Source organism: Rhamphochromis sp. 'chilingali' (genome assembly GCF_963969265.1).
Source record: "Rhamphochromis sp. 'chilingali' genome assembly, chromosome: 17".
Classification (NCBI taxonomy): domain Eukaryota; kingdom Metazoa; phylum Chordata; class Actinopteri; order Cichliformes; family Cichlidae; genus Rhamphochromis; species Rhamphochromis sp. 'chilingali'.
Window position 1 is genome coordinate 27,157,409 of NC_137944.1, and position 25,834 is coordinate 27,183,242.

Below are 25,834 nucleotides of genomic sequence, written 5' to 3' on the forward strand. Positions count from 1 at the left end.
TTCTCATTTTTCATGAACACACCCCCGTCGTTATCGATGGTAACTAACAGCGCTTAAAACTTTAAATCTCATCTGATATATATATTTTTTGCGTAAATATGTTTATTATAATTTTAAAATTAGGATGCAAGATTTCTGAGCTCATTGAGTGCTGTTTATTTTTGCCTGGAAATTAGCACCACAGTATAATTTGCAGAGTAAATTGTTTTCAGCAACTAAACGAGAAGAATGAGGAGATGGAGCCATCTAGTGGTGACAGTGGGTCAGCTCCTGAAGAGTGAGGGTGAAAATACAGAACGCACCAAAGAGCAAATGTATTTTTTTGTGGTGACCCTTGTGACAAGGGAGCTCTCAGTGACAGATCTAGGACAGGACCAGAAGGAAAAGACCTGACAGTAGAAATCTTGTCTTAAAAATGTTTTTCAGTAAATGGAGACGAGGGCACAAAATACATCGATTTATAAGAGAGTTATGTGTACTAAAAAGAAAGTGACGTTTGTGGCTATGATTTGATACAAGTTTTGACAAAAAACAATAGTGTTGTGTTGCAGCTTTAACAGGTACTTTAGTAGGCTGTTTTTATAATATCTAATTAAACGGTTCCACCTTCTCTCTGCGCATCAGCCTCAGAGCAAGAAAATGTCTTTAAACTGCCATTAACACAAACATCCACAAAAAATTGCTTACTGTGTATTAGGATAAAAACCTGAAATGGATGGGAAATGCTCATAAAATCAGTAAAATACAATACAATTACAATACAATACAATTTTATTTATATAGCACATTTAAAAACCCGAAGGCACACCAAAGTGCTTCACAGTAATATGGAGAGTCAACATAGGTCAATAACAGGGTACAAATCGGGCACAAGCACAGACAGGATAGAGGCACTAACAGACCAGGAGAGTTAGATAAATACAAAATATGCTAAGAAGACAAAAACAGCAGTAAAATTAATAAAAAATAATACATTTAATAAAATCTAATAAAAGATTTAAAAGTTTAAAATTTAAAAGATTTAAAAGGGTATTAACTGGTCGGGAAAGCAAAGTCAAATAGATATGCTTTTAATCTTGATTTAAAGGCGTGGATAGAATCCAAGGCTCGAATAAGGTTGGGTGCAGCTGAAGCAAAGGCACGATCGCCTCTGGTCTTCAGTCTAAACTTAGGTTGGGCCAGGAGTAATTGACCTGATGATCTTAATGCACGACAAGAAATGTACAATTGAGGAGGTCAGTGAGGTAGCTGGGCGCAATGTTATTCAGGATTTTAAAAGTGAGTAGCAAGATTTTAAACTCAATGCGATATTTGATTGGTAACCAGTGCAGATCAACAAGAGCCGGAGTAATAGGGTCAAATTTTCTAGTGCCAGTAAGAAGGCGAGCCGCAGCATTCTGAACGAGTTGCAGCCTTCGAAGAGAGAAGGCTTGGAGACCACAGTATAGAGAATTACAATAATCTAACCTGGAGGTCACAAAAGCATGGATAAGTTTTTCCAGGTCCCTGTGTGCTATATAATGCTTAGCTTTAGAAATCTGGCGCAGTTGAAAAAAACCAGATTTAACTACAGATGATACTTGCTTATCGAGCTTAAAGGAGCTATCCAAATAGACACCCAGGTTACGCATAGAATCGGAGAGAGAGTTAGCAAGGGGCCCCAGCAGAGCAACAAGCTGGTCTCGAGGAATATGGCTGTCGAACACCATAACTTTAGTTTTTTTCTCATTTAAAACGAGAGAATTTTCTGCCAGCCAATCTTTAACCTCTCTCAGGCAATCGTACAGGGAGTTCAGTGGTGCTGCCAAATCATCAGTCAGTTGACAATAGATTTGAATGTCATCAACGTAAAAGGATGAAGAAAAGACCTAAATGAGTGCCAGTTGCCAGCTTGTGGAAAGCAGTTTTCCCCCCCATCCTAAAACAATCTCCAGTTCAGGCAGTGCCACTTAAAACATGACAGCTGACAGACACGGGACACAAACTCCCCTGCTGTAGCATAATCGACCTTTTCATGGCGCACGAGAGAAATTCAGCCAGCAAAAAACGAACGGATCTCCTGGGAGTTTACTGGGATCCACTCTGAGACCATCTGCATTGGTAAAACCTACAGTATTTTTGAGCTAAATGGTTTTATTCATACCTCCAAACAGACACGTCTTTACCAGAGAGAAGGTGCTGTTGCTCAAACTGGGAGGCAGGGAAAATGGGCTCGAAAGGTTCCGAATGTCTAAAGACGAGTTCTTTAGAGGTGTGTGAGAAGCTACGTTTTTAGAAGTGACTTTTGGCTGATTTTACTTATAGTTCATTCTCATTAGAATTAACCCAAAAGGATTATCTTCTGATTCATCTTATATATATGTGCATCTTATCCTAAAACACCAGCTATCAGTTCCCTTTAATGCAGTCCCAGGCAGATCAGCCCCCATTTCAACCTTGACCCATCTGATCTCAACAACTCGCATGATGGTGACCCGTAACGACCCATATGATTACTAGTGGGTCAAAAACCCTTGGGACCGTCTCTAAGTCTCCAATAGTCTCAATCAGTTGCTTTACAAGTGAAGAAGCGTCTTAGACTAAACATAAAACATCTTCACAAACCAAGAAGTCCAGATACCTTTAGCTTAAGGATGTAGTCTAACATGACCTGGGATTACTAAGAGCCTGCATAGACTCATCCTATAGTCATGTAAGAATTCAGAAGGTACCACTAAATATATCTATATCTATATATATGTAGTTAATGGGTTCTCAAGACCAACCTGCAGTACCATCATTGCCCACTACAGGGGCCACAGCCTAGCATGAAGCAACCCCAGAGCTGAAAAGCCTGGTAGCCTCTGTGGATTTTCTCCTTTATAATAATCATGAATAGACTGGATTTAATTGTATTTTTCTTACAATCATCTGTCTAGATAACTGAGTTTAAATCAATAAACTCTTCGATGTGTGTGTGCTGTTGGAGTGTTTTGGAGCATTTTAACAGCTTACTGTATGTGACTAATAGTGTGGATGCTGTGGGGTACTGACGATCCCAAAACTGATTGAAGCTTCATAATGTGTGGGAAAATCAGAGGCCTTCTTTTATACTGACTATGTTTTTTTAATCTCCCTTATTTCACATCATTGTGATATGGAAGCTTGTTTCTACCACATAAAGAAATGTTTTTTGCCATCATCATTTTGGGTTTTTATATCAGCTTTGACTTATTAACTTGAAATGTGCAGATAGAGCAAGATCAGCATATTCTTAACAATTTTTCTTCATTTATTCTTTCTTTCTTTTTAAAAATTGTTTATTCTTCATTTTGGAAAACAGTGACTATAAGACCATTTGTTTATTAAAAAGTGGTTTAGCTTTAATTATTCACATTCCAAAGATGAATACACATGAAGCCAACCTTCCCCCCAAAACAAACACTTGTGCATAAAATCTGTGATAGTCCACATTTATGGAGGCCCAAAGTGTCCGATTTTCCATAATAATAAATTAAAATAATGAAATAAAAAAATTTATATGAGGAGATACGCAACATGCAACCCCAAACCTCTAAAATAATTTGGTGTGCGTTTGTTTGTTTTTGTAATTTTTCATAATGCCACTACATCTTGACTGAGAAACACTTCAAGCATGAAAAAAAAGCTGATTAAAAATAACTTTTATGAATTTTTAAATGGTTAGCTTGCATACATATTTTCTCTCTTATTATTCATATTTATTTTTGTAATACTGCAATTTATTTAGGGACTTTAAAAATACTAGTATTTTGTTTTGAGTAGAGTGGATTTTCTTCTAAATTTCATTTTACATGATAAAAGTTAAGTTATTGCAAACTCTTTAATCGGTAAATAATATATATATATTTTTAATGTTGCGATTAGTTTGCGTCCATTTTTGTGCCTCCATACAAGGCACGTTTCTCTCCATTGGTTGTCCCTTACAGGTTTTTTAAAAGCTCAGTCCAAGTCTCTCTTAGTGGTAATGAACTCGTCCAATCGTCCCGGTCCCCGTAACCAGGATGTCCGGCTGCCCGTTCCTCCAGATCTCCCTGACGATTCGCTCCCTCTCCTCCAGCCGTCGAGCCTTCTCCAGCTCCTCGGCCGAGGTGAAAACGTTCAGGCTCCTCAGAGTGCCGTTAGACTGGCTGCTGCGGTCACTCAGAGGACCCACTGTCACTTTAGGGATCTCCGTATCCACCGCCCTCTCCTCTCCTACACTCTCCTCCTCTTCTTCCTCATCCTCCTCCTCTTCACTGGACTCCTTGAGCTGTCTCCTCGATGGAGACGGAGGTGGTTTTCTGTGGCGGCGAGCCCTGCAAGTGATGCCGGCCACCAGGAGGCACAGCGCCATGAAAAGCCCGAAGCAGACGCCCATCATGAAGTAGAGGGCAAAGCTCTCTGGATTGGCTGCACAAGAAGAGGGAAGAAAAACGAATTTACTGAAATAAAAGCATTAAAAAGTGGATTTATTAAGCTTTTCTTTATTTTCTGTCATCTCTATACTGTTAGAGTGGTGGATGCTCATATCAAAGACAGCGAAAGTTTCAAATACTCAGATCAGTGTATGTTAAAGTAAACCCTGTGAGCCAAAAACTCAGGTTTCAGACTCTAAACGCTTGATTTTCACCAGATTTTCTACTCTTGGCTCTTTGTGATGTCACTAAGAAGGGATATCCCTAATATGGCCGCCTCAGGCAGAGCGTTATTAAAGCAAACTATTATGGCTCTAGGTGTGAGCACAAAGGCCCCACCCACTGTTGTTAAACCCTTCTGTTTGCACGAGGCAGCCAATCAGAATGAAGTTTAAAGTATAAAGTTAAATAAAGATTTCTTTGAACTGTAACATGCAGAGTTACTCGTGTAGGAGCTTAGAAAGAAATATTCATGTACAACCTACGTAAAGTCATACAGTGTGGTGTAGCAAGCTGCCTGCGGTTTTATAGATTCATCTAATAACCCCTTGAGGTTGTCCCCAACTCCATGGTGGAAGCCACACTTAAAGCCCTGCTACGATTTTACCTTTGATGTGAGCGTAGGTCGCCATGCTGTTACTCAGCAGCTCCATATCTCTCTTAATTGGCTCCATCTTGGTTCACTGTGGGTTCAGACACGCACCATCTCCTTTTACACGTTTACCTCCTGGATAACCCGAGGCAGATCCTGTCAGAAAAACAAGAAAAACAAATGCTTTCAAAGTCATCTCAAAAGAAAAAAAAGTGTTTTAAGCCTAAAAATTGCATTGCTCCAAAGCACCACCCGTCATTCTTCTGATCTAAATGGGTGTCAGAGGTCAGGAGACATTGTCTTCCTCTGACGACACTCAAGCCAGGCAGAGAGGACGGCAGCGAGAGGTCTGCTGAGACCGATGGGGATGTTTATATTTATGAGAGGGGCGCCTTTCCGGCTACGCAGTTTTTATTTTTTTCCCACAGAAGAAGTGGCATGTCAGGTTTCACATGTTCACTCCAAGAAACTCACACTCGTGATGGGAGACCGGCAGGAAGTGAAAAGGTCGGGTTCACAGAAATGTAGCAGTGAATTTCTAATTTCTGCCTCTTCCCCAAAACAATGGAGCTGAGAGGAGTTGTGTTTGTTTTGCACACAAGGTTTCACAGCAAGTTATTTCATTATTTAATTGGTATTTATATAAAGTAGGAGCATTTCTCTATTGTTAGCTTGTGATAATCTTTTGGCAGGTGTTAGATTTTAGTAAGTCATTAAACTGGATGTAATATTCTTTTGTTTATTATCTGTCATATGCACTCACTGGCCACTTCTTTAAGTACACTTGTTCAATGCTCTATAACATAAATATCTATTATATATCTAAATGGTCAAGATGACCTGCTTAAGTTCAAACTGAGCATCAAAATGTGGAATAATGGTGATGTGAGTGACTTGGAATGTGTCATCATTGTTGGTGCCAGACTGGTCTGAGTTTCTCAGAAAGTGAAAAAGAGAAAGTATGCAGTGAGCAGCAGCTCTGTGGGCCAAGATGTCTTGTTGATGTCTGAGGTCAAAGGAGGCCAGATTGTTTTGAGCTGATAGGAAGGCCACAGTAACTCAAATAACCATTTGTTACACCAACGTATGCAGAAGAGCATCTCTGAATGTTAAAGCAGTTGGGCTACAACAGCAGAAGACACAGATCCACCTTGGCTTGTATCATGGTGCAATGGTGGGGTGGATGTTTCCTTGACGTCTTCCCTTAGTGACCACAATGCACTCATCTTCTCATCGCTGCTTCCAGCAAGACAATGCACCATGTCACAAAACTCATGTTCCCTGTACTTGAATGACCTCCACAGTCAGCAGACTGTGATCCAACACAGCACCTCTGAGATGTGGTGGAACAGGAGATTCTCATCGTGGATGTGCAACCAACAAATCTACAGCAGCTGCGTGATGCTGTCATGTCAGTATGGACCAAAATCTCTGAGAATGTTTCCAGCACCTTATTGAATCTGTGCCACAAAGAATTAATTAAAGTGTACCATGAGAACACAGAGTACAAACGTGGCAAACACGCCGTTGTCCCTCTTTGCAATGCATTGAGGAAGTAAAGAAGCTGCTCACAGCTGCAAAAACTTAAAACTAATTGTTTTAATGGGGGTTAAACAGCCTCAGGGATGCCTACAAAAACATTAAGAAAAATGGCACCTAAATCTCCGGTAGAGACATTCTGTTTTTTGTTAGAGATGTTTAACAAGTATTTCACTGTTAGCAAATTTAATTATCATTCAAGAGAGTAATCACAGTTAAAAAAAAAAAAAAAAAAAAAAAAAAAAAAAAAAATATATATATATATATATATATATATATATATATATATATATATATTTATTATCCTGAGGACAGCCACGGATGTCAGCACAAAACGACCTGACATTTCCCATACAAAAAAAAGCTTCTCAGAGCGACTGCATCCTTCTGTTATTTGGGTGAATCGACCCTTTAAGAGAGCGAGGGGCTGCATTAGACCGCGGTAGATGGATTTGCTCCGGACCCGTCTCGCAGACGGTCCCACGGTTACAGTAAGGATTGATGTAAACATGATGACTGATACTTCCCACCCCCTCACATTCCCTGTCACTACAAAAACAATTTCCATGGGAGCCGAATGTTTTTCTTTCTCCTGCTCTCTCTCTGGGGAGGACCAAACCGTGCCCCGTTCCAGTTGCTGCTGCTGGGGGTTTGGGTCGCTCTCCCACCCTGATCTTTATCCCAGCGACTTTTGGCAGCCCCAGTGTGCTCTCAAAGGCTTTCTTTAATTTGCTTTTGGGCAAATTAAAGTTGTAGTTGCTTTGTGGCTGGCTCGGGGTCCATTTACTCATGGGAACTGGTGGTTCCCAACCAACACTGCCTTCTGTTTGGGATTTAATCAAAGAAGAAGCGTGACTACTTCTGCACCCTCAATTTGCTGCCCCCAGACCTTAACAACATAAGTGAGCAATTTAGTTTTCAGCTTAGCTCGATTCAAACGATTAAAGACTGACTTTACACCCTGTACTTTTACACAGCTTATCAAGACTGCAGCATTTATCACAGCAGCACATATCACCTCATTCTTTCTAAGTTTTTTTTTGTTTGCATCAACACTCACGTGTCTGTGGGCAAAAATATCAAGCAGATCTCAGCTTAGGTTAACTTGAACTCCATCTGCACAGAGGTTTAACATTGAGGTTACATTTTATTTATTTTTTAACTTAAATTTTAAATAAAAACGAGGAAACAGTTATAAAGTGTTATGCAACAGCAGGGAGCAATTTGTCCAGGGATTGGGGGAGGATTTCCTTCAGTGTCTGCTTAGTTATTTTTATTTTTCCGGTGGGGATAAAAGTTCTTTCCATAATCTGATTTTTATCATTGCATCTTGAAACAGTCCACAGCACAAACAACAATCCCAAACTGACTTTCACTATCAGCGCTGGGAAAGTGAGATGACACTGCAGGAGGCCGGATGATCCAGATCCACGCTGTTCCAACTTTTCACGATGCTGCCAAGCACCGCTTAGAACAACAGCTAGAATGAACTTAAATCTTTAAAAATGATCCTTTATTTTTTATCTATTTAAATTATTATTATATTTTTTTATTTTATTTTGTTTACCTATTCTTATAAACTACCATTAATGGAATAAAAACAGAGAAAATCAAAGACTCACAAAATTAAAAAAAATTAATTAAAAAACATCCCCAGGCCTTCCTGCTCAGTTCATGTTTCTACTTTCAGGTCATACAGAATAAAATAGTTAATTTTGTAAATTTGGGGATTTGTAGGTTCTCAGTTGTCCAGGTTGTGTGAGTCTTGAGCACAGGGAGGAGCGTCCCCATGGGGGTGGTCCTGAGGGTTGTTGATCATGTGAGCAAATTTGTGACAAAAGGCGTGGGTCATTACGATCAGACGTTTCAGCTCTTGAGACTAAATGTCTTCACAAACTTAAAAAAGTCCATCTGGTCATTCTAAGAGTCAGAGAGGAGGATTATCCAGGGTATGTACAACAGGCTGTCGATTACAGCTTGCATTCTATAAGCCAGCGAGCTTGAGGTTTCATAGTCAAATTCACAATATGTGGTCGTTTCACCAGTCACTATGTTAACGACTGCAAAAACTTATAGGCTTTTTGTTAGGTCTATCTTTTGGAAGTAACCATGAGAAGACTAAAGGAAAGCTGCCAAAACTCACTTAATTATATATTGAATATGACCTGAAGTGAGTGATTGAGGCCATAAACTTAGTGTTTACAAAGGGCTGTTCTCTGATAGAACTAGAAGTCTTTTTCCAACCACACATTTCCCCCCTGGTGGTCATGAAAAAGAATGCAGTTTTAAGGCACTTTAGTGTTAGCATCACCTTTTAAACCTTCATAGTTTCAACTGTCTGTTTGCTAATCAACACACATCGCATTTGTTCACTTGGCTAGGGTTTTGCAATTTATGTATGAGGTTATTTTTAGGGCAGAGACCTTTTATCTCAACTTCACTTTAATTACAATTTTTTCTTTTTTTCAGTGCAGCATTCAGACTTTGTACGTTTTTTGGAAAAAAGTGCCCTCCATGAACTTTCTCATTTGTTTTAAGAAGGCGACGTTTTTAATACTTAATTATAAGGAGAAATGACACAAAGAGGCGCCTCTTTTTCTGTTTTCTCGATTACAGAATGAAATCGTGTATAAATATTTTTTTCTTCATGGCTCCAGGACTGGCAGTTTGTGGTGAGCTCGAAGCACCACACAAATACCAGAGGGAGGGACACATTTTGTGCAGCCGCAGTCTCGGGCAGACAGATTTAACACCTAACATTTCCAGACGAGTCCAACAACCTCCACGCAAGCATAGCCCGGCAGCTGTTTATGTGAAACCCTGTAAATGCACTCCCGCTCGGCCCTTCCTGCTTAGATAATCCTGTTTAAGTCCAATGAGGAAACTTGAAACTGCTGAAAAAAATCACTTTTTAACAGTAGTCAAAAAAATGAGAAATGAGGTGGAGCTGCTGTCAAAAACATTTAAAGAGAGTGAGATTAAGACTGATGGAAAATACATGTGACAGACTGGGTGACAACATACTCACTGTGCTATAATTTTGGGCATGTTGCAGCTCCTCAGCTTGTAAAAACCTTTAATTGTCTGTGGTGTTGTAAAAAAAAACCAGGAGGCCATGCTAATAAACTACTGAGTTGCATGACAGTAGAGCTTTATATTTGTTAAGGGGTGTAATAAAATTTAAAAAATCTTTTTTCCCAGCAAAGATAAAGTTAAATAAAAGTCACTCACCTCAGTCATGCACAGATTGACAGATTTAAAACTTCCGTATGCAAAACAAAGAATTCAGATCCACGTTTGGAGCCGGTCACTTAGATAAGACTCCCATCTTCTCTCGGGCAGAAAAGCAGCAGCGAGAGGTCGTGGGTCACTCGGCATACGTGACAGCTGAGCAGACGCTGCTGGACTGAAGAGCGAGCAGCTCTCCACTGTGATTCACTCCCTCTCATCCCTCAGAGGGAGGAGGACCAGCCAGTAGTGGTCCACACTTGTGTTTTGGAGGAGGTCTTTCCTTTTCCTGAGAGAAGTGAAAGCCATGCATGCTTCACTGCCATCGAACTCCAAAATAAAAATTCCACACTGCTCAAGTCTTTTATTTTAGCTATTCTATCCTCTCCAGGTATGACCCACACACTCCTGACCAGAGGGAGGTGATCTCTCTCCTGCTGGATGCCCAACACTGAGGTCTGTTCACAGTTAAGCCAGGAGGGTGGAACAGGAAATAGCTAGGTGGCAGCTGTGGGCATGGGGCCACGCTGCTGTGGGGGCTCCTGGATTAATTGAGCTCTTTGTGTTTTAATCTGAGCCTGGAGGGGAGTAAAAAGAGCTCAGAGTGAGGTTTGTGGAGCAGGAGAGGAGACCGATGAATAGATTGATACTTCATGGGGAAATCTGACTTGGACTTTACAAAGCTGGAGCTTTCCACACGACACCAGGAGATACAAATTTTAAAACCTATCAAACAACCGAAACAGGAGGTGCTCATAGTTGATTTGAGCTACACTGCAGTGTCACACAGCCGACACATTGTTAATATAACTGATCAAAAGAGCAAAATAGTTCTTAAACCAGTCCAGTTTGCACCTTTGAACTCAGTCCAGCAGTCCAGAACACCCAATCAACATTACATGCCAGGTTATTGTGCTTTAAGGAAACTATATGGTCACTAAGATTTTTGTAGGGCTGCACTTGAGTAATTGAATAACCATGGGACTGTGGTCGTCAATGTGTGTGTCAAAAATAATCTCCTCTGTCTTTTATTACATTTAAAAACTCATTTCACTTTCGCTGCTTGATTTGAGCAAAACCATACAGGCTTGGAGACCCTTGGAAACCACTGGTTGCTAGGGACAAATAAGGATTCCACAACTGGTTGGCAATTGATTGCCTACAGTTGTTAGGTCAAATGGAAATTCTCCTTGCGTCAGGTTGCTAGCAGTTTCATGGAAGACACCAACTCATCTGTAACCACTCACCAGCTACTTGCAGAGCAGCAGTGAAACTTGAAAAGGTGCGATGCAAACCAGAAATGGAGAACGTTAACCTTCTAAATAAAAGTAAAGCACTATTTTGCTCTGAAGGTCAAGTTTGTGTTGCACTTTTCCAAGTTTCATTACAACTCTGTGAATGTTTGCAGACAAGTTGGCATCTTCCATACAAACTACAGGCAACCACAGCAATCTACAAGCAACAAAACGCAATCACAGGCAGGTCTTTGGTTCAGCACCCTGTTGGCAACCATTTTCAAATCAACTAATACTCAACCACTGGTCTGGGGAATACACACATTTCTTCTTAGCGACTGGAGACTGCAAGGGGGTTGCCAACTGGTCTATAGGCCTGTGTGACTGAGAGCTTTGTCAAAAGGCAAGGCAAGGCAAGGCAAGTTTATTTGTATAGCACAATTCAACAACAAGGTGATTCAAAGTGCTTTACAGAGACATTAGAAACAAGAACAAATAAAAAGCATGATTTAAAATTGAATAAAACAAGCAAATTAACTAACTAATTAACAAACAAACAAACAAACAACAGTATATAAAATCAAAACAGATAAAATCAGAACAGTAGATAAAATCAGTAGTTAAATGTAAGTTTTGAAATTTAAGCTTAAAGTGTGGATTTGGTGCTTTATTCAAATGCAGCTGAGAACAGGTGAGTCTTCAACCTGGATTTAAATAAACTGAGTGTTTCAGCTGATCTGAGGCTTTCTGGGAGTTTGTTCCAGATATATGGAGCATAAAAGCTGAATGCAGCTTCTCCGTGTCTGGTTCTGACTCTGGGAACTGATAAAAGACCGGATCCAGATGACCTGAGGGATCTGGATGGTTCATACTGGGTCAGGAGGTCATTGATGTATTTTGGTCCTAAACCATTCAGAGCTTTATAGGCCAGCATCAGAACTTTAAAGTCTATCCTCTGATGGACAGGCAGCCAGTGTAAGGACCTCAGAGCTGGACTGATGTGGTCCACTTTTTTGGTCTTACTGAGGACTCGAGCAGCAGAGTTCTGAATGAGCTGTAGTTGTCTGACTGATTTTTTAGGTAGACCTGTAAAGATGCTGTTACAGTAATCAAGCCTACTAAAGATGAATGCATGGACTAATATAGGTAAGTCTATATTTTTCCATTCAATTCAACTGAAGAAACTAAATTCATTTAAGTGAACTGAAGTGAACCTGACTCTGTGGCCTGCTGGGAGTGAATTTAAACCTCAGCCGAAGCCAAAATATGAATAATTCCACAGAACTGGATATGAGCGCATTCATCATTTTAACAGTATGTGCGACAGAAAATAACAAAAACCAACACAGCCCCCCTTTAATTTCTAAAAGTACGAGCATATAATTCTACAGACTGACTACAGCGATGAAAGCAGGGCTTGTCTTTCTTATTTATACTGGTGCTTTTTCCTGTAACACTAACCCAGACTCTTAAGTATTGCAAAAGACCTGTTTATGCGGTTGTAAAGTACTATTCTGAGTCTAGTGAGCGTTGATGTGGCACTCGCTGGTGTTTTTAGCACAGCAATAAGCGGTTATTATGTGGTTGCTGTCATTCAAACACTCAGGGTTGGTCAAGAGAAAAATATGTCCCTAAAATCACTCTGAGGCTAAAGCCCAAAACAATGATCCAACTGCTGAGGGACATTCCTGCGTGCATATTCCTCCTAATTTAATGCACTCAGTAACGGCTGGTGAACCTCCGCCCTTTTTGTCCACAGTGCGGGGTTTATCTGCTCCAGCTGCCTGTGTTATGTCAGGCCTGTCCTCTTCCTGATGCTGTGTAGGAATAACATAGCACTTTGCAAATTCCCCAGATTCCCGATCGCAACTGCGCACGGGTAGAACACCAAGCAAAACACTACCTTCCTTTCACCCGCCACGCTTGTCTCCACTGGCTAAAAAACAAGAGTGGATGTCACTGTTGTGACTGAGAGCGACTTGCTCGCTGATGCAGAGATGTTTGTGGAGCTGTGGAAACAGGTCAGCTTGTTTTTCCCCACCAGTGACTAATGTTTTCCTGCATACAGGCAGTGATTAACTTAGGGCTGTTTTTTTTTAACACACAGAAAGATGGGCTTTGTGATGCTCACCATTTACCAGTAAATACACTGGCCCTCACACCACAACCGCATTCAGTGTCAGCTGCAATATGAGCTATTCAGTTCTCATAAAACTGAGCTGGAGCAGAGAGATTAACTTTGGGAATAATTTGGTAAGAGAAGACAAGTCCCTCAAAGTATTTTTACAACTAAATTAAAATGATAACGTACTGAAAGACAGACAAAAGAGATCTTTAATAATGCGATAGCACAAAAGTTAGGATAGTTAATTAAGTTGCTGGCTGGAGGGAGCTATTAGAGAGCGACACATCAAAAGGCCCAGAATGACAGTGAGGAGCTTAATAAGTTGAGTCATTTTGTTGTGGGGAGCAAACCACAACTGTGGGAGAAGTTAACTAATGCTTAAATCCCGCTAAAGGGAAACCTACTTAAAAAAAAGAAACATGGGCCAAAATAAACAAGCTGCAACCTCTGGCGGTGGAAAAATTGAGCCTGTAGTTGCTCCAAAAGCGAGTCAAATCTCATAAGACCCCCAAGTTTAAATTTCGTCCTTTATAACAACAGTGTGGAGGTGACTTTTGTTTTTAGCTGATCCGTCTGGTGAGTAAAAAGCATGGCTGCTTACATTGACAGGTGTACCTCACTGGTGTTATAATAGCAAAAAATGTAGGTGTCCAGATTCTGCAAATGAGGTGTAGAAAATACTATAAAAATTAGGAGAAATGTATGATAAATGTATTTTTGCTATTTAGTACAAATATGAGGTGCAGCACCTCAAAAGGCACAAAAAGTGACTGCTTTAGGGTATTCTCTATGTTTAAGAGATAAGACTCTTCACTGTTTCTAAGTCAGCAAAATATGAGAGAAGCTGTGGTGTCGTTTAAGTTAAACCCTTTGTGCAAAAGAGGATCTATCATTTAGTTGTTATAATTATATTGAAAAAGATTTCACTTTATTCTCAGATGGATTTTTTTTTTAGCATTTTCATCATATCTCATTTAAAAATCCCCCTAAATAGTTTGTCTTTTTTTTTTTTTTTTTATCTCAACCAAAGAGCTTCTTTGAGTTGATACAAGGAAGATGCATCAATTAATCCAAGAAATAATCCGCAATGTATTAAAAAGAATTGTTACAGTGTTTACATAGGGAAACAAATCAATCTGTGGAGTTTTATTTTTAAACATTTAAACAATTTACTGATATCAGCCTCCAAATACTCCAGCCTTTCGAGTTTGTGATCCTTACAAGAAATCAAACCCAGATTGTGGCCTTTCATCCCAGGTTCCAAGCTGTTCAGTTTTTATAGCACTAAAGACAGTTTCCAGTATTTTACAATGAAAAGGAGAACTGTAACTATATCTTACTGTACCTGAGATCTCTCTCCCTGTTCTTGACCCTGGAGTCACTTTGTGGGCCCTCAGGATGTAAACTACTGGTCTAGACTGGTGTTTGTCCTCTAATCTCTGAACCTTACACAAGCAGCGTCTTTTCCAAATGTAAAAAAAAAAAAAGTCATTTTGTTTTCTTGGCAAACTCTTTCCTGCCTCCGCCTTCACTGCCGAAGTTCCGGACGCGGTGAATCTTGGCCAGCTGGCTCTCTATGGTCTTCATTATGTCCATATGGTCGGGGATGTGGACATAGCGGATGTTCCTGCCAGTGATGAATAGGTCCTGCAGCTGTGTGAGCTGACCCAGCCGGTCCCGGTACAACACGTCCTCTAGCCGTACGTTCATGAAGGCATCTACGTTGACCACGCGTCCACGTGCCGTGCTCTCGTTCCTCAGGTCCACCGTGGTCACCTCTCCCTGAAGGCCCTGCAGGAGGATCACCATGCTGTTCTCTGTGATCGTTCGCTCCCGAATAGAGTTCACCACCTCAACCGGCCCCACGCCGGATGGCTGAGACTCAGCTCCCTTGGGCTCCATAGTAACCTGCAGAAAAGCAGAAGATTGATAACTCTGGATTAGAGTCTGTCATGCAGTGTTGGTACCTGAGACGTGTTTCTGTGGTTTACTGATTCTGACCTTGAAGCAATAAAGCAAAAATTAGCAAAACCTTGCACACTTTGTGGACAGAACATTAGAATCAGAAAATGAGAAAACACAGGAACATGTCAAATAGAAAATGTCCTGCACAGCTTAAATGCGATTGATCTCATCTGTCACAAACCAATCCTGCATTTAATAAACGTCAGACGACGAAGAGGCTGTGGTCAAATCGTTAAAAAAGATTTCCCTCCCTCCATCTTTTCTTAATCACTTTTCTGATTGAAAATAAGGTAAAGGAAGAAGAATTTCTGAGGACTTAGGAAAAGAGCACCATGCCCAGACAATGTGACTGCATCAACGTTAGATCCTCTTAGGCTGTTAATGGGGCTCTACTGAAACTGCAATGTAGGGACCAAAAAGGCTGTCTTAGATACTTTCTTACTGCGTTTTTTTAATGGAGCTCACAAAAAACACACATAAAAAGAATGAAGTGAATTAAATGTTTCCAGTCTTATTTTCTTTATCTGCTGGAGAGATGATCCAATGTAACTCTGGAAACTGTTACAAGTTCTGAGGAAAAAACAAAATAATTTTATTCCACTGTCACTTATTAAAAATCAGGGGATCAATACCAGCTGACTTGACGTAAAGTCAATTAATGGTAATCCTAATTGCCAAAACAACTACTTCTTCTCCTCCTTTTTTCAGCAGCTCACTGAAGGTTGCTAATCTGCCTTCATCTCATCCTAACCCTAACGTCCTCTGTCACCACCAACCATCTGCATGTCCTCCTTCACTACATGAATCCTTTGAGGTCTTCATATTCAGCATCCTTTCTGCACATATCCAAACCACGCCAGCCTCCTCCTGCCTCACTGTCACATCAGCATCTCATTCAGACACACGTAGTCTGTTTTGCATCTCGTGACTATCATATCCCGTAACCGCATTTTCTTTATTGGTCCAAAAAACACTTTCATATTTGGCTTTCAAAGTAACCCCCGTATATGCACATTACAGCCGAATATAAATGGTAATACAGAAGATATAGTGTCATATACTGCAGTGTCATCTTAGCTTTAACTAAACCTACAGAAAACATAAAAACACGTTTAAAATGACACTCAAATTTGTATCTGAAAGCACAAAGTTAGTCTTCTCTGTTAGCTTTTCTTTTTTTAGCGTTTCCTTAGCTTTAGCAGCGACTAAATAAAGCTCCAAAATGCGTAAAACATGACTGTAAATCAAAGCTTCTCCCTCCGCTGATGTCTGTAACATTTACCTGAATTATTTAAACACAGGTTTCATGTAGAAGCGAAACACCGACCTGCTGAAACCTCTCAAAACATCTCAACACGTTCGTTTTCCCGCAGAAACCCGACAGAGGAGCAGCGACGTGATGACGTTTCACCGTCGTCTTTGCGTCAACCGTTTAAAAAAAATAAAAACTTTATTCACAACCAGCTTTAATACAATACAATCCAGGACATAAATGAGGAACCCGAGAACAGGACGTCATCACAGCAACATTATTTTTCACATATATGCTGGATTTCAAAGCTGCAAAGTATATATTAAGATTAACAAATTTGCTCTCTGGAGTGTAAAATTTTATTAATTAAGCGAAAATTCTACTGACAGATTTAGAACATCATAAAACACCCAATATGAAACCACACAAAAGAAATACATTAAAAATGTTAATCTTATATGTGTTTAAATTGGTGTTTTTGTTTGTTTTGTTTTTGGATAAATTCAAGTTATACATAAAATCTTCTAAACTACTTAAAGGAAATAAACCAGAAAAATCATACGATATTCTAAACTGTTTTTCCCACCATTGCCATTGTATTGTATGCATGTATGACTCTTTTATTTAATAGTACACCTTGTTGAAAGGATGATGCTAAATGATCTTATGCCTACATGAACGTTTATACTCACTGCTCTGTTCCCTTTTGTACCTTATTGGATTCATACAGTACTAGTTGTCATATTTAAAATATAAGTATTAAAATTAATTAATTAATTGATTAAAAGCCGGATAAACAAAGAGCAAAGACTCCGAATCAAAGAAACCTTCATGAGATTGTTCTTTTCTTACAAAGCGAAGACAACAGCACCCCCTACAGGTTGCTGCTGCAGAAACGAAATCGTCTCAATGAACATTTATTTTCATTATCCAAATATTAATTTATAGCTTATTTAAATTAGTACGTGTCCAATTAGATGTCGTATTTAAAAATATGATCAATCCTTTTCATTTAATTTCTTCCCTGCCTCACAGCAACATTTGCAACTCATTTTGTTTTACAGCATGTAAACACGAGCCAGCCTAATCATGTAAATATAAATAAATACTTTTATTTAACATTAAATTGTTAAAAAGAAAATGAAACCTCAAACACAGCAGGTGTTACCGTTTAACATCCAAGTCAGTTCAGCTGCAATTTAAACATAGAAAATAGTTTCTGTCTATTGTAACTGTGTTATAATGTTGAGTTCTTGCATCTGTTTCACTGAATACTGCATATTTCAGATTAAAGTTCACAGTGGAGATTAACCATCCGATCATCAAACAACCACAGACTGGATAAATGAGTCAGAGGTCGTCCATCATGGCCAGGAGCTCTTCTCCCTTGTTGTTGCTGGGTTTTTCGGGTTTCTCTTCTTCTTCTTCTTCAAACTGTCCGGCGATGCGAGCCAACTCTGATGCCGCCTGCTCATCCTGAACCAAAAACTTGGATTAAGTTCATCACAGATGTTTTAAGAGAGACATGGCAGTCATAACAACAGTCCAGAGTGTAGCCAGACACTCACACTAACACACTTTTTTGCCAGATTTTCTGTTTATATTGTTAGGTTTGTTCACGTGCTCAGCAGTTGCCTTTTTTTTTTTAAGTCAAACTAAACTGTTTTCTTGACTGTGGTTTAGTTTTAGTTCACTGAAATACCCCAGAAGAGTCTGCATGATCATACCTGCATTGCTTGAATATTTATCACTCCATACAAGGACTCCTCAGCACTAGCTGATGCTCCTCTGTGAAACAAGATAAAAAGGCCTTGATGAGGAAATTTATGTTAATGTAACAACAGGGAATTAAAATAGAAAAGAAGAACACCCACGCTTCCGCCTCCTCTTTGTCTGTGTTGAACAGGTTGATTCGAAAACCTGATTCGTCTTTGGGCTTGTTCTCTGTCTTCATGCTGCCCATCAGACGAGCCAGCAGGTTCAGCTCCTCCTTCGCCAGCGGGTTGGGAGAGCCGTCTGCCTGCAGCACGATGGAGGTGCAGAGGCAGGTTATAACAGAGCTGTGAAAATAGTATTTGCCCCTTTTCTGATCTTTTTCTATTTATTATAGTTATATGTTTCAGGTCATCAAACAAATTCTAATAATAAAGAAAGAGAACCAGACTAAATACAAGATGCAGTTTTTAAATTATATAATTTATTAATGGAAAAAAGTTCTCCAATGCTACCTGGCCCTCTGAAAACTCCCCCTAAACCCAATAACTGGTTGCACTGCTGTTGGCAGCAAGAACTACAATCAAGCGTTTGATTGAAAAAAACATCTTCCTTACAGAGATGTTTTTAATTCAGCCAAACTGGAGGGTTTTTAAGAAAGAACAGCCTGTTTAAGGTTCAGGGCAAGAAATGATAGCTGGAGATTCTCCTTCAGGTTTCTTTTAGTAGAAATCAGAATTCATGGTTCCACCAGTTTTTGCAAATCGTCCAGCAAACCTGCGTCAGACCATCACGCTGCCACCACCATGTCTGACTGTTGGCATGATGTTCCTTTTAATAAAATGCTGTTAGTTTTACACCAGATGTAACGGCATGCAAAGCTTAAAAAAATTCCAGCTTCTTTCTCATTATCAAGATGTTTTTGGCAAATGTGAGATGAGCCTGCGTATTCTTTTTGGTCAGTGGTGTTTTTCTCTCATGGATGCCACTTTGGTCCACTCTGAAACAAGTGAGCCCTGCAGTTCTTTAGATGTTGTTCTGGAGTCTTTTGCAACTAATGCGCTCCTGGGAAGCTTCACAACTGTTCCAAGTTTTCTCTATTTGTGGATAATGGTTCAGGAAAGGGAGGGGTGCAGTGGCAGCACAAGAGTTACTACAAGTTTTCAAACATTATTAATGTTAATATTGACTAATTAAACATTACACTGTCTAACCAGCCGTTTAATGTTGATATGGTGATAATATAAGCAGACACAAACATTCACAGTTACTGAGAAACACTATTATTATTATTTTTGACACTTCATTAATCTGATTACCATCTTCTCTTTGTACAGCAGTAGCACTGGGGTGTGGTTTTCTGGCTCAGCTGTAGAAGCCAGGAAACCACAGTAGTGTGGTTTGGGCACACCTGTCTTACACACCCAATTAAGCTCTTCTCTTATAGAAGGTGTGAGGCTGTAGAGAGACACACAATGATGAGCCTACACCAGTGAGATGTTTTGAACAGCGGGGCAAGTGAGGTGAGTTTAAGTGTATATGCAAAAAGTGTGTCAATAAAGAGCTGCGTGTGCAAACCACAGGGAACGGGCCACTGCCATAACAGCATTAACGGCTTTTACTATGCATCAATGTCCAGGCAAGCAGGAATTTCTGGGGCTAATATACGAAGCCAACACAGAAGTACAAAACAAACTAAAGTTCCTTGAGTGGCCACTTGAGGCAAGCTGCAAAAATGAGTGAATCCCCGCAGACCTCCATTACAAAATATCCAAATTTACAGCATTTAAATGCATGTTCACAGCCTGGTATAAAAAGTGATTTGGAGGCACATGGACAGTTTCCCACTCTATAACAAATGTATGTTGGGTTCCTTTGGCGTAAGAAATATCTAAAAATATGTTAATATATCAAGCATATGTCTGTTTTTTTGGGTTTATTGCTGCAGCTAGATAACCTTAGCTAACTCGGTGCCCTACCATCTGATTCAAAAATTGTCACTTCTGGCTCCAAACAAACTAGGAAGCATCAGGTTAGTGGAGTGAGTGTGAAAGTGGTGCAACATTTTGAGCCCCTTGGTGCCACCTGAGCATCCTTTAAACACCACTATCAAAGGTAAATATCACCTTGTAGGAAAAAAGCTCCATATGATATGATTTGCTATTATTGCTTAAACATAATTTCATGGTTTCACAACAGCAAGAGCTCAGGTGTAGTTCAGGACAATATTAAGTTATATATATATATATATATATCACCAACCATAACTGTAAAATGAAATCTGTGACCTCCCTGACATGTTATTACCTTTACAGAGGGAGCCCTGGACGTGTGTGTCTCCTCTGGATGATCCACAGTGTACCTTTAAGTCATGAAATGCAGCAGTGTCACCCACAGGTTCAGTGTGTGTGTTCACCATGTAGTGTCCAGCAGCATATTTACATACATGTTCATGCCGAGTCTGATCACTCTGTTTCCATGCAGCTCGAAAGACCCCTCTCTGATGGAGCTGGTGTAACTCCCTCCAGAGGGGAACTCCCTTCGTCTCACTTCTCTGCCGCGACAGTCAAATATCCTTTGAAAACAGGAAACAGATGGCGACACTCTGGATTGTGGACACATTTTTTTTAAAGAAAATTGAAAGTTGGGATTGGTCAGCCTTTTGGCGGTGACTTCAGAGTTGCATCAGACCACCAGGCCACAGAGTGGCCACATCTAGTGCCGTTAATGAAGTGGCAGATGTTAAACCAGGTTCAGTGTATAAACATTGACAGTAGAAATTAATTCTGCTTATAATGTCTAAACTTGAATTAGAAGCAAATATGTGATAAAGACACTGAGAATCTGACAAACAATGGCAGACTCATTAATGACAGACATTAATAAAGTACTCGCATGTGTATTAGTTTGCATGAATGATGCTTACAGCACATGCTTTTAATCAGCACTTATGTAAAAATATCACATTGTAGAAGTAAAGGGATACGTGGTACAGAGGCAGGAGGTGCTTTTCTGATTCAACAAAGACAAACAAAGGTTAAATTTTGGTCTTTTCTGTGCTTGTTTTTCATTGTAAACAAAATAATCCAAAGAAATTAGTGAAAGACTGATGAAATGACTGCTTTGAATTCTTTTGATATGGTCACTTTGGCACACTTAAGACACATATGGGCCAAAGCACAGATCTGATACCGTTGTGGATGTTGTGGATATATTTGAAACAGGCAGTATGTGCAAAAATCCCCCAGAAATCTTACAACTGAAGAATGCATGTATACAAAATGTATTTCTGCTTAAAGGGGGCACATCTGAGCGCTTACTATCAGGGGAAGGATAAATGCGCTGGCCATAGCTGACCTTTATTACTTTGCATAAAATGCTCTATTACATTGACAGTGACAGATATGACTGAGGACATATTTTTGATTTACATTTATGGATTCCTTGAAATTCATTTCAAAACTATATGTAAACCATCTGCACACACTGTAACCTACATACCTAATAAGCCCAGGAACATCAGTCCCATGAGGCACTGGGCCTGACGTCGTCAGGGCGAACCGTCCGTTGGGATTTTGGATCTGATCTTTTAGGAAAAGTGATACCTTAAAAAAAGAGAGAGCATTAATTGAAAGCAGAAAAATGAAATGTTTAATTTGATATTAATATGTTTGAGGAGGATGGGATTTCAAGCAGGGGACTCACACGAACGTGCATGTCTTGGAAAAATGTGAGGAGAGTCTGTCTGAGAAGCTGGAGTTCACCCTCTGATAAAGACGAGTATGCCTACATCAAAGAGAGACAATGGCTGCAGAGGATGCTTGCACCTTATAAATACAAGGTTTATATAACTTCAGTTATCTGAGTCATACCTCAATGATTTTCCTGTGTGTCTCATCGACTTGGTTCACGGCCATGGGAGTGTCTTTCACGAATTCCCTGATGGTGTCCATGTGATTGTATGAGATGAGCAGCAGGTCTTTTGGCCGCAGACAAAGGAAGACTTGATATTTGAAAGCCATGACCATTAGCTCATAAAGCTACAAGAACAAAAACACAAATCTACACCTTAAAAAATTAACAGAGCTGTAAAATGTTTACATTTTTTGTCATGTTATGTATTAATAAGATACCAGAACAATCTGACAATCAATTATCAATCAATATCTGAGAGAAAGCAATTTGTGTAGGACTTTCCGTGAGGTTAATGCACTTCAAACTGCTTCACATGACTAATATGACAGAGAAAGATGCAATTAAAACAATAACATTAAAAGCTAATAATAATAACAAAGAAATTATAAGACAAATCAAGAAAGTAACAAGTAAAAAATCATCTGACCCTCAATAAAAATTAAGAACTATCAGAAACAAATAATACAATTATAAAATATATGTTGAGTTACAGTCCTGTGAGAAACTAACTACAACCCACAATTCATTTGCTCGTTGAACTACCTTTAGAAGTAATAAGTAGTAACTGCTTGACTTCATCAGTCTCTCACATCGTTGTGGAGAAGTTTCAGCCCACTCTACTTTACAGTGTTGCTTCAGCTCAGTAAGGATTGTGGGAATTTGCTTGTGCAGAGCAGTTCAGTCACCTGAGATTTAGACTTTGACTGGACCACTGCAACATTTTGATTCTTTTCTTTTGCAGATTTGCTGCTGTTCTTGGAATCATCGTTCTGTTTTATGACCAAATTTCAGCCAAGCTTTAGGTAATGGACAGATAGCTTCACATTTTACTCTAGAATACTTTGGTATACACAGAAGTTTGTGTTTGACTCGATGACTGCAAGCTGTCCAGGTCAAGCCCAAACGATTACCCGTCCACCACCGTGCTTAACAGTTGATGTCAGGTGTTTTGCTGGTATGCTGCGTTTGGCTTTCCCCAAAAGCCAAACGCAGTGGTGCTGTGGATTTTACCGAAACATCTCCACTTTGGCCTCATTCGTACACAGGACACTTTCCATCTTGTGGTTTATTCAGATACAGCTTTGCAAACCTGTGCTCTGCTGCCATGAATGATTTATAGAGAAGACGCTTTGTTTTGGCAACTCTTCTAAACAAACCACTTGTTCAGTCTTTTTCTAGTTGTGCTGTCATGAACTTTAAAATTTAACATGCCAATTGTTGGCTGTAAAGTCTGAGATGTAGCTCCTGGGTTTTCTGCACAGTCTGACTTCTGAGTGAATTTTCTAGGACATCTCATCCTGAGAAGATTGTGGCATTGTGTTAACACACACCTGAATGGTCCTGACCTGCAAAATGTTGTTTTCCAAATGCATTTTGTTAGACTTGACAAGTGGACATACTTGCTCACATTAAGTTTATGAAATGCATTTGATTAGCAGCACCTGGCTGCTACATACAGTATTCCCTATGGAAGCAGGAAGGTTTTACAGGACTGCTTTCTTTTTCACATGACTATAAGTCCCTAATGACTCGGGATGTGCATAAAATCATTGCTCCATTAAGTAAAGTAAATTTTATGGGTGCAGGTTTGACAGTCCTGCATTATAGGGAGAGGTAATGAGTAAACTGTGGAAGCTTATTTCCGAACTTCAAGGACTGAGTCATAGGTTTGAGATCAATGAATCGACTCTGTTTTTCCTGGTATTTTTTTCCAGTAAAGGGAAAAACTTTCATTGTGAACAAGGGGAAGATTTTTACTTTAAAAAGTTTTTCAGTTCACTTGCTGTTTATAATCTAGTGCTCCTGTTCCTGGTATTTGGTATTTACCCTGTCCATGCTGGCCGGGTTCAGTCTCATGATGGAGGCGTGCGCTAACCGAGTTAGCACCGTTTTCATTGTCCTGTGAGAATACAGCTGCTGAGGTTTGAGAAGTTCATCCATGAAGGCTTTACTGAACATGGTCCCAACGATGTCATTCATGACTGTGAAATGGAGAAGCAGCCAAACAGAAAGGTGGAGAATTTTGCTTTTGAATTGAAGCTACTTCTTTCTTAGTGCGGTCGATAAACACAGAGGTCATGAAAAAGGAAAAAAATGGTAAATTTTTTTTTTTTTTTTTAAATGGTTGTTTACCATTGTTTTATGCATTTTTTTTAATTTATACAACTCCAAATATATATGGGAGACAGTCTAAATAAACTCACTGGCCACTTTGTTAAGTACACCTATTCAAATGAAGCTTAAGTATAAGTTAAGGAAAATCTGTATTAATTCATCTGCCTGAATTGCTTGGTGTTTGGGCTGATTGTCTATTCTTTACATCACTTCCTCTTACCCAACCTGTCAAACTGGTGACATCATTGCTCTAGTCCAATCATTTTCTTGTCCACCTTCTGTGAGCAAATAGCCTCATATGTGTTTTAACTCTGAGTGCTCTTTTTTCAGACTCTCATTCATGAATGGCAAATGGGCAGTATTTTGTATAGCACTTTACTTAGTCCCTAAGGACCCCAAAGCGCTTTACACTACATTCAGTCATCCACCCATTCACACACCCATTCACACACTAGTGATGGCAAGCCACATTGTAGCCACAGCTGGCCTGGGGCGCACTGACGGAGGCGAGGCTGCCGGACACTGGTGCCACTGGGCCCTCTGACCACTACCAGTAGGCAACGGGTGAAGTGTCTTGCCCAAGGACACAATGACCGAGACTGACTTAGCTGGGGCTCGAACCGGCAACCTTCCGATGACAAGACGAACTGCCAACTCTTGAGTCACGATCGCCCCTTATGCGCATAGATTGATCCTTGTGTCTAAGGTTCAGGTATACCAATCTCTTTTTATGGCTGCTTCCAGCTTTGTGCCATGTCTCAAAGCTAAAATCATGCCATACTTCACTTACTCAAATAGCCTCCACAGTCACCAGATCTCAATCAGATAGGGCACCTTTGGGATGTGGTGCAATGGCAGAGTCATATCGTGGATGCACAGCTGACAACTCTGCAGCTACTGTGTGATGCTATCATGTCAATATGGATGAGAATCTCCGAGGAATGTTTCCAGCACTTTGCTGAACCTGTGCCACAAAGAATTAACACAGTTCTGAAGACCAGAGTGCAAAAGTGTACCAAATAAAGTGGCTGGTGCACTGTATATACAAATTTGTGGTAGGTGTCTAGCTACTTGTCTGGCTCTGTGTGACAATTTCACATGTGTTTTCAAGAAAATTATATATTTTCTGACTTGTTAAGAGAGCTCAGAGATGCTGGAGGAGCTGACTAAAGAACATTACGCTCAAGTAATACCTCTTTTCCTGTCATTTTCTGACCACACTCCTGCAGCCATGTTGGGTTTCCAACAAAAGAAGAAAGAAAAAGAAGGAAAGCAGATTTGTAATTTGGGTAGTTATGCATCTGACATAAGAAAAGCACTTTTTTTTAAGTTTATAAATTGGCATCAGACTGCTACAGCTTGACACAAACTGGGAAGACACATCTACAAAGATGTCAGCTGCCTCTACCTTTCTCTGAATTGTCCTCTGAGGTGTTGTGAGCTCGCAGGCGTTGGTCCAGTATGTAAAGCATCTCTCCACCCAGATTAATGAAAACCAGGGGGAGAGTTCTCATAGACATCTTGCAAAGTCAAAAGAAAAGGAGGATTAGCTCCTTAGCACAAAGCTGTCGCAGAGGTAGGCGTCAGAAGGAGAAAAATCCTTTGCAGCTGAAAAAAACTCTGCTCATTTCCACCCAGTTAACTGATTGTTCCTCTTGTGGATTGCCACTGTTAAGTGAAATGTTCATGCTAGGTCTTATCTGATCATTCTTCTGCTCACTAAGATGTAACAGGTGGCCA

General features: G+C 39.9%; 3 protein-coding genes across 5 annotated transcripts; all 3 read right to left on the bottom strand.

Annotated features, from left to right (window-relative positions):
• Positions 1 to 788: 788 nt before the first annotated feature.
• eva1bb (eva-1 homolog Bb (C. elegans)) lies at positions 789 to 10,170 on the bottom strand. 2 transcript variants are annotated; one of them, XM_080863256.1, is made up of 4 exons: positions 9,778 to 10,170; positions 9,575 to 9,630; positions 5,023 to 5,163; positions 789 to 4,410 (listed from the first exon to the last, which is right to left on the bottom strand). In XM_080863256.1, the coding sequence occupies exons 3-4, from the start codon at positions 5,087 to 5,089 to the stop codon at positions 3,977 to 3,979; spliced, it is 501 nt and encodes a 166-aa protein (XP_080719382.1). In that variant the 5' UTR covers positions 5,090 to 5,163; positions 9,575 to 9,630; positions 9,778 to 10,170; the 3' UTR covers positions 789 to 3,976. The 2 variants fall into 2 exon arrangements, with proteins under 2 accessions (XP_080719382.1, XP_080719381.1); XM_080863255.1 differs by lacking the exon at positions 9,575 to 9,630 and having other exon boundaries at positions 9,778 to 10,169.
• A 1,251-nt stretch (positions 10,171 to 11,421) lies between these two features.
• lsm10 (LSM10, U7 small nuclear RNA associated) lies at positions 11,422 to 16,515 on the bottom strand. Of its 2 annotated transcripts, none has more exons than XM_080863440.1 (2): positions 16,427 to 16,515; positions 11,422 to 15,042 (listed from the first exon to the last, which is right to left on the bottom strand). In XM_080863440.1, the coding sequence occupies exon 2, from the start codon at positions 15,034 to 15,036 to the stop codon at positions 14,623 to 14,625; it is 414 nt and encodes a 137-aa protein (XP_080719566.1). In that variant the 5' UTR covers positions 15,037 to 15,042; positions 16,427 to 16,515; the 3' UTR covers positions 11,422 to 14,622. The 2 variants fall into 2 exon arrangements, with proteins under 2 accessions (XP_080719566.1, XP_080719565.1); XM_080863439.1 differs by having other exon boundaries at positions 16,382 to 16,496.
• Positions 16,516 to 17,554: 1,039 nt separating this feature from the next.
• oscp1a (organic solute carrier partner 1a) lies at positions 17,555 to 25,614 on the bottom strand (the record flags this gene model as incomplete). The annotated part of the gene is made up of 11 exons (XM_080863740.1): positions 17,555 to 17,827; positions 18,079 to 18,139; positions 18,226 to 18,371; positions 20,372 to 20,426; positions 20,511 to 20,639; positions 21,566 to 21,669; positions 21,770 to 21,850; positions 21,937 to 22,104; positions 23,807 to 23,961; positions 25,288 to 25,317; positions 25,503 to 25,614. 11 exons carry the CDS (start codon positions 25,612 to 25,614, stop codon positions 17,702 to 17,704), a joined length of 1,167 nt encoding a protein of 388 aa, XP_080719866.1. The 3' UTR covers positions 17,555 to 17,701.
• Between the last annotated feature and the right edge of the window lie 220 nt (positions 25,615 to 25,834).